The 9,643-nt window shown below is 29.6% G+C and overlaps 1 protein-coding gene across 5 annotated transcripts in view; it reads right to left on the reverse strand.

Moving 5' to 3' along the window:
* Positions 1–389: 389 nt before the first annotated feature.
* The window catches only part of LOC117122623 (diacylglycerol kinase beta-like), a 76,665-nt gene continuing 67,411 nt past the window's right edge, over positions 390–9,643 (reverse strand). For all 5 annotated transcript variants that reach the window (XM_033268287.1, XM_033268286.1, XM_033268283.1 and 2 more), the window contains one exon: positions 390–4,125. In XM_033268287.1, the coding sequence (XP_033124178.1) occupies positions 3,994–4,125 (132 nt within the window). In that variant the 3' untranslated portion in view covers positions 390–3,993. The remainder of the gene's footprint in view (positions 4,126–9,643) is intronic.

The raw sequence follows: 9,643 nt of genomic DNA on the forward strand, positions 1-9,643 counted from the left end.
GTCCCCTGAAGATTCTAATAATTAATACAAAAAAAATAACAATCCCGAATTGCACTCTTACTTACAAATGTGATGAAAATTCTAGAGAGGGCGCCCTGCCCCTTTACTATATTCTGTGTAAGCTCCTATACAGTACATATATAATTATTGGAAATCAACCCATTAATTTAAACATGACTACGAGGTTATTAAAACAGACAGGACCAATATTAGTTTAACAAACCCTATCACAATCACAGGTAAAATAATCACTCAACATTCTAGATATTATCCAACAGCGCCCTCTACAATTACTTGGTACTAAATTAATTATGTAATTTCTTTAAATTTCTTATAGAAAAATATTCAAATGACCTTCCTATTAAAATACACAAGTTGAGAGTCGCCTATTTGGGTGAACGGTTTTTTAATGCGTAACTGTTGTACAACCTTGAATAAAACAAGCAAACCACTAATTTTGTATCATCCCATCACAAAAAAAATATATAAGAAACTAAATAAAAATCCTCAAAACACAATATTTGCTACTTGAACTTGAAAGTTGACACATTACAGAGAGATTGATAAATAAGTCAATAAATAAGTAAACACATATATAATAATAGATAAATAATAACAATGTTAACAATTAGACAATCCACAAGCAACATTTTCCACACTGACAATTTCAAATACGTGAATCTTTTGGAATCAACACTTTGTGTAAACAGGAGAATACTTGCAGAATACAGAAGGAATTCTACAACACTTAGAGGTTTTAATCTTGACAATTGTGACCACAACAGTATATCATTAAAAGTAATGTCCATTCCCGAATTTTAAACCTACAATTTTGATTGTTTAATGTGAGTGCATTAAAAAGTTATTAAAATTGTCAATAAATTAATACTATTTAATAGTGTTAGGTTATTGCTTTAAAACATGAAAGGAAAAACTGCAGAATAAAACAAATTGAAATGATACAAATAGGTATTGCTTACTGTTTCTAAAATATTATTATGTAAAATCTAAGTTGGATAAAGCATTATTTTTCAATAATAATTATATACCTTCTTTTAATTTGTCACATACATTTCAAAGTTTATAATTAAATAGGTTATCTATTTCACATATTATTAATCACATTTACAAGTTGACAAGGCAGTCTGTAAATTGAAAAGGTAAAAAAGAAAATACATATATAATTGCTGTAGTCTAACAGATATATTTTAAACACAGCATTACCATATATTCTATTATATGATAAGAGTTTTCCTTTAAACATAATGAAATATCACCATCATCTGAGATTTCACAAAATACAAGAACAAATACTTCTATTAAAAATAAAATCTATTTAGCCAATCACTAAATGTACCCTATTGCAACAATAGCCGATTGCAAAGGTGTTTCATTCATCTACTCAGTAATACGTGGTACTCCTTTTGTAGTTTGTTTCTTCTTGAATTGACCAATAATGAAGTCATTTATTCAACTGATCTTAATTTAAAGAAAATCTAATATATCTAACTTAAATATTCACTACTTTTATATACTCTATAACTCAAATTATAAAAATATTTATCAATAAATTTCCTTAGTTCTTCCAATTTGAAATTTAAAATCGGCTTTTCATTAAAATGCTATCTGTGTTGTACTTCTATATTTGTTTGTACAGTTCAGTTTTGCAAGTCTTGCAGTTCTCTATTCAATTCTGGCCTCAATTACATTTCAAATTTTAAAAACTCATCCGAAAAACTTTAAAACATTACATCTTACAACCAATCAACCACAACTACGAACACAAAAATCTGCAAACTTAATGTAGGCCTATGTTACATTTATATCAATATAGTCATATTACATTTGTACACATATACATGTATATATATATATGTGTGTATATGTACATACTGTGATGAATATGTATTTACATGAATTAACAATTGAGGTGAGAAAAATAAAAAAATAAAAAAAAAACTAAGAGGAAGGTACAAAAACAAATAGGGTATTTAAAGCTTAATGCTGGGTTTGAGATGCATTCAATATTGAAACAGTAAATATGTGAATTTAATGAGTCAAGCAACACAGGGAGATTATGTGATATCATGTAATATAAATGTACAGCTGAGATTATTGCAGGCAAGTTGCTGGAATATATTTATATTCATAAAAAGAATAGTAAATATAGTGATATCAAAATGAAGAAAGTGACAATGCAACATGTTACATATAATAATTAATACTGCACTTTTTATGTATAACATGTATATATATATATATATATATATATATATATATATATTTATATACATACATGCATACATATATATACATATATATATATATATAATTTTATATGTATATAAGTGTGAAAGGTCTGATTTTAACTTTCAACCATGTACATCAAAAGCAAATTAATAATGCAAATATCCTAATTAATCATCTGTTGCCATAGTAATTTCACACAATCAATTTAATTGTATATTTTCTTAGCTATGAACAACAATCACGAAAGAGAGCATGAATTTAAGGCAAAGTGCACGACAACAAACTTTACCAAAGATAGACAGAATTTGTCCTTCAGTAACCTATGCTGTATACTACAAAAATATATTAAGGTTATGCTATGATATGATAATACAAACAAGTATAAATTATAAAAACAAGTATTCCAAAGGAGAGAAACAAAACAATATAACCTTTCATGGCTATTCCTAGTGGTCAAATAAGGCAAAGAGTTTCTTTGAAAATTATGCCAGTTTATCTGGAACTTAAATTTTAGAAAAATAAAATCTTTTTTTTTTGAACAGATTACAAACACATTTAAGGATGAAGAAAAATGGTAATTGAGATATAAGTTAGATAAAATAAAATATAACCAAAAACCCAATAAAAAAAAAACAAAACTTTTTAAACTAGACAAAGCAGACATACTATATCGGGAAATTATAATATCTCTTGGTTACATACACAGCTCTCTAACAACTTTATGACCCAAAGAGAAGGTGGTATTTTTACTGGGCCTATTTTCGTCTTTTTCTACGATCTATCAAGATTTGACAGATTCCAGATGTTCTTATTGTCAATAGCATAACATATCAAAACATTTTAAACCAGATTTTAACAGTTCAGTCCACGTTATATCTTGTCAATATGTAAAAATTTTTCAGCAACTTGGACGAAAAAACATTTTACAAATAAATATGGTTTAATCTTTCTTATGACATATATTGCACACATTCGATGGCTTTTACAAATGATTTGTATTTACCAATTTTTCGGTAACAGTCTCCAATCAACTTTCGCTAAAGCCACTTTCAGACAGAACTATGTTACCACAATATTGCGGGATTATCCCTGGCATTGCCATTTGTATAAAAAGCGAGAACCAACCGTAACCACAATAATGCGGTAACACAGCTTTCCATCTCAGACATAGTGATCGCCATTCAATTCCACCTAACTTTGTAACATAGCCCAAATAAAATTCTAACTTTAAGACTTTAAATTTGACAATGTAGGGCAAATATATGAGTATAGAAACTCATGCATATAATACATATTTATAGGTTCTGCATACATGTACATGAGACTTTAAAAAGTCTATAGTAATTTTTCCTGGGTATGGTTAACTGAAATAAAATGTTGAAAATTCTATGGTTACACTTTATATATTAATATTTAAAAAAAAATTATAGAGAAAAAATGTAAAATCGCCTGGAAATCTTGAATACATGCAAATATATCTAGATAAAGGTATTTTATTTAAATGTTTAAATTTTGAGAAATATTTTATTTTGAATAACAAGATCCTAACTATACCATATAACATACAATATCAGAAGGACTGCTACAGCGACAGTAATATGCCCCCAATCACACTCTAGGGATAAAAGTACATATACCTAATTTTTTATATATCAATTTTTCTTTTCATCTAGTACAGAATTTGGTCAATTGAAAATTAGCATCTCATGTTCTGATGCTTTTATCTTCAGTTGTTTCTTTTACTCAAAGCATGGCATCTTCAGCGATATCGGTGTTGGAACGGCCGAGCGAGAGGATCTTACGTAAACCCTGGAAGCCCTTTTTGGGAGGTGGTCCAACCAGCATTGGTGAGCTGTTTTTGTGGGTAATAGCAATCTGGAAAAAACAAAAGATAGCAGGAATTTAACAGTAAATTCATAGTGAAATAGTAAGTTTTTAATGATAAATTTCAGTAAAAGCTAAACAAATTAACTTTCTTACACTCTTAGTGGAGTGTGTAGGGTGTGCAAGAGAACAGGTCATTCAAGCTAGATCTTGCAAATACTGTATATGCCTGAAATCCTTGATGTGCAGTGAGACAATAGAATTGTACGGACATAATGATCATCACATTTACTTAAGACTGATATTTCCCAGCTGAATGATTACAAATGGTGGTAATAATAGCTAAGTAGCCCGTCATTTTTCAATGCCTTTTACAATGATAACATAACACAGTCTACTCTTTGCTAGGCTCAAACGCTATCACATCAATATTAGTCATTTCATCGGCTTCATATTCAACTTTATTTATCAAAGTCCCAATCATCAATTATTTTTATCCACTTTGTTATGGCTCAATTATGCGGGCTTACAAGAGCCAATGGCAAGATAAATCATGTTCTTTTCCACTCGGTGTTGTATCAGTCACGAATCTGCTGTTGGGCGTACAGACTAGAATCAACGCCAAAGGGCGCAAAGACTAGCATCGACGCCTCCGCGTCTTGAGGCAGCCAGATTTCTAGCTGAGTGGACTTTTTGCAGTACTGACATTAAGATTCATTCCTTTTACTTTATTTTATTAATCAAAGCTGAAATTTTATTTTACTTGGGAAGATTTTTATTGATGATTATGAACGATTCTCTAGGCTTTCATTTTAGAATGAAACAAAGATTTATAGAAACATTAAATATGATACTACTGATTTAATAATAATATAAGTACTCCTGAAGTAAATTATTTTCAATGAATAAATTTATCATATCAATAAAGATTGAATATTAATGATACGAAAGTACTAAATTGTATTATCCAAAATAAAAGTACATATATATATTTAAAGATGCATTACATATAATATCATCCTAGTAAGTATTACAAAATAGACGAAAGTAATTATATGTATTATTTTTAATTTTGTAATATAAATAATTGTATTAGTTATGATTTATTATATGTGTTAAGGTGGAAAACAGTAGTTACAAGCAGTCAACTATACCCCACATGTTCAATAGTACATAATGAGCCTTGCGTAATTATCCCATACACTAATGCTCATTCCGCGTTAGTGTTCTTGGGTGACGAGTTGTTCTACTACGTGAAGTTGCGCAGGCAATTAGCTTTACTTTGTGCAAAGGAATTGCTGCCTTAATGAGCGACCAAGTGCGGCACGGACACCAATCTATATGGTATTTACAAGTTAAGTGTTAGAATATTATTGTGTTAGCAGACAAGCTGCACATTAGAATGTTAGATTGGCATCTAACTGCAAAGAAGTCTAGCTCTTGGGATCTGCACGTTATCAAACCATAAATGCGCACAACACATCACGTCTATTTATCGTCTGTTATTCTAACACACATTTTACCATTTCCAACACAAAGGATAATTTATAGTTGATAACTTTGTCAAAAAAACCTTCTGTTTCTAACAGACAGAATATAGAATATAGGCTATTACTTCTTAATTCCAAATTGTCACGATTCACAGGTACGCTTAAGTTAACTGCAAACATTTGTTGGTCCAACAATGACGCCATAATAATATGCTACTTGATAATTTGGATTATAAATTTAAAACAAATAAAGATAAGAATAAAATAATATAATAATAATTTGTAACCATTCAATAATAATACAACAATTATTATTATAGTAGTAATTATGAATTTCAACCAATTTTTATACAGCTTTTTAAAAATTTGAAATATTTGTTACAAATTAATCATTAATGATGTAACAAAGTCATCAAGTAATTTAAATGTTTTTAAAAGCAACTTTAAGGCATCATTATTGTAAGATTAATTATCTTTTATTTTATGTACGTAAATGTGTAATTTTTTAGTTAAGTTTTTGTTGTCTAAAAATATTTTGTACCCAGGACCCCAAGGGAGACCAGTCTCTTTGACTGATTAGGCCACCCTGGTAAATTATTGAGAATAAATAAATAAATTAACAGTAATGGTATTCCTTAGAATAAGTTTATAAATCTAATTAAAAAGAAGCCCAACAAATTAAAAAAATATCAGAAACTTTAAACTCAATGTTAATCTTTTTGTTTTCAGTTTATCTGAAGAAAAAAAAAATTGTCCAAAACTTGAAATCCTGGTCAATAACTCTTTGCATTTGAACATCCACTCGACAAAGATTAAAAGTACTCCCCAAGGGGGATGGGGGAAAGGCATTGTTCAACAGCAACAATTATTGTAGACAAGATCAGCTTTTATTATTTTTCCATTGACTTGTGGAGAATGATGAGGTGTTATTTTGAATGATCAGAGTTTTGTAAAATACTTGCCTTTCAAGTATTGTAGCATGATTTTAGTGGCTGGTGTGGAGAATGAAGTACAGACCTGTTACAGCCATGCCCTAGATTAACAAAGGTTCATGGGTTTTACAGAAAAAAAAAAAAACAGACAATTGGCTGTATAAACTCCCTCTTGTGTTAATGTAGACAAGATAGACTCATTTTAACAGTTTTTTTTTTATTATTCGAAAGTATTCCATCACTTGAAATTGTTAAATCAGAGAGTTGAAGTTTAAAGGAAATTTTCAACATTTATATGTATTTCAGATAGTGGCAAAAAAGTTGTTCTGCCAGGAAAAAGAGGAATAAAAACAACAAATGTAAAAACTATATTAATAAACTATTTTTTTTAAAGGTTTGCATGGCAATATGTAATAACAATATATTTCTGACACAAATATTGTTCCAAGAAAAACCATGGGGTTAATCTGACTGTGTTTTATCAGGAAAATGAAAATCAAGATGCAAGTGTGGCATTAAATAATATACAAAGCACTCCCTTAACTACAGATACAATGGCTAAAAATAAAAATTAAAAAAAAGGAATGAAAAAAAAAACTGTTGTGCAATTTAACAAGTGGGGGAAAAAGTGGGTATTAAAAATGCTTTAAGTTAGGATCCCATATTTAATGGGGAAGCCATTTGGTCACCAAATTTCTTATGGAAGAGAAATAGTAGGAATAATGAATATGAGAAACGAAAAAGTGGAAGGAGCAGGAAGAAATTTTATTAGATAGGGGTGAAGACATACATAAGAGAATTACAGGTAATGGGGATAGGACTGCACAGAACCCAAGAGAAACATATACACAATAGTCATCCTATCAGACACAGGCAACAAGTAAAGACTATTTAGGAGACGAGACACACGACAATATTTATGTGGGCGAGGGTAGTAAAAAGTGAATATAAATATTATAATTATTGTTTAAATAGACTTGGTTTTAATCTTTACCAGATGGTCAATTTTTTAGCCATCTATCATTCTTCAAATACTTCAAAAATTGCAATAAACATTTGATTAAGTCACATTATTTCTACAATCCTTTATCCCCACGTTATAGAAAGAGTGGGTATTATACAGATCCACGTAATATATATGTGAGCGATTGGTGTTGGCAAATGTGGCTTGTGTGTGCTGTGCCGTATCGACGTTGATTAATGACTCCTAACCCGAAGACAATATCTCCTTCCTGCAAGATATATGTCTTATGCGTTCGCATAATGGATAAAGGCTGTTGATACATTCGACATGTTGCACGTCTGGTTTCTCGTCTACTGAATACCTGTACTTTCGCATTTCTTATTACGCAAGCTGTGTCATAAGCTGGATTGATTTGGCAAAGATTAAGTTTCGATAAAAATATATGTCATTTAAATAATTTCAATAAAATCATTCTTTTAAATAGATGTACTGCTTACAAATACGGAACAATACCCGAATTCATAGCACAGACCACATATGATTGATTTTAATATAATTAATGGTATGTTTTTCATCACTGGATGAAATAATCAGTTTGCTTCTTTACATACCAATTCTGACATTAATAACACCATACTTCATAACTTTTATAGCTTGTTTTGATTCTTTCGGCTGAATCATGTGCAGTCGTTCTGCAATTTATTTTAGAATCCAATTATTCTTCACGATATTACTCGTTTTTTTTTTAATAACTTGGATGTCAATTCAATTTAGACTGAGTACTTAATTGTTCACCAAAATTCTTCAAATTTCTTAAGTCATAAAAACAAAAAAGTTTATTGACAATGGATTAGCAAACTGCAGGCAAGGATACTCTAACAGAAAATAATATGAAATACACTTCATCATCCAATTGAGAAAAAAACTAAAAAAAAAAAAATAGAAAAAAAAATAATAGACTTTTTTTTGTAGGTAGTTAAGGAGACTTAACTGCCGTAGCACAGATCTTTAATGGATTACATAGCATTCAGGTCTTTACATTAAACAATATTTGAACAGATACATCAAAGTTTTTCATCAATAAGAAGAGAAATAGTAATTATTTTTGATGTATATCGACAAAATTTAGTAAAGAGGAAACTGAAGTTGATCCTACAGAAACAAGAGAAAACAGATGAGGGGGAAAAAAAGGGGAAAGGTGTAAACACGACTGATCATTGTGCAAGGAACAGATATACATCTAAGTCTACATGGATTATTTTGAAAGGTCGTTTTGCGAATTATTATCTCTTGTGCTGCAAAAGGGTGAAGGACGGGGTTGCAGTCACATTAGGTTGATGACATCCTCCATATATAAGTTCATCGAGAATCCAAAAGGTTAGAAAATGCGCGCAAAACAATCGAGGATACACAGAGCAAGCAATTCGAGTGAAATTACTCGCAGAATCAGACTGCAAGTTAATGACTCTAAAACATAAAGTATGGCACTCTTAAAAAATACATCCTTCAATTGTATCATTTGATTTAATAAACGAGTAAATGACGCTGCAAGTCTTTGTTGCATGTTCACTAGTCTCAAGTATATATATCATGATTACTCTCTTATAAATGCTATTGCTTCAAGAATTTGAGTAAATCTGGCAAAAGGTTGGCAACAAAGATTTCAATTGATATAGGATTTTCCTTAATGACTTCCAAAATATGATGTGCTTTACGAACAATAATACGATGATCAAAACATTTTATTTATCTACATCTGGTATCTAAATAATTGACTTAAGACACATAATCAATAAAATAATTTAGTTTCAATTGATTACAATAGTTCTTAACAAAAATATGTTGAAATCTGTAATAATATCTTAGTTGTCGTATACTTAGTTAAGTTTACTATACCACTTGAGTAAAGAATGTAAAAAATTATAAAACAAAAGTAACTAAAATGAAATAATTAAACCTAATGAAAATCTTCTGTAGCTCCTTTATATTTTCGATTTTGTTTAATATGAATGTTTAACAGATTTATATTAGATAGATAGATAGAAATCTTTCTTTATTCTGGACACTCAGTCAGTATTGTTACACTGTTCTTCCCTGAGGTCCAGGGTATTATCTTAAACTACATTTTATTACAAAATAAAATTAAAAGAAAAATGCATAAAAATATAAAAACAGTATATATA

This window comes from Anneissia japonica, unplaced genomic scaffold (assembly GCF_011630105.1).
Source record: "Anneissia japonica isolate Jap-2015-1 unplaced genomic scaffold, ASM1163010v1 scaffold287945_len1679841_cov205, whole genome shotgun sequence".
Taxonomy (NCBI): Eukaryota; Metazoa; Echinodermata; class Crinoidea; order Comatulida; family Comatulidae; genus Anneissia; species Anneissia japonica.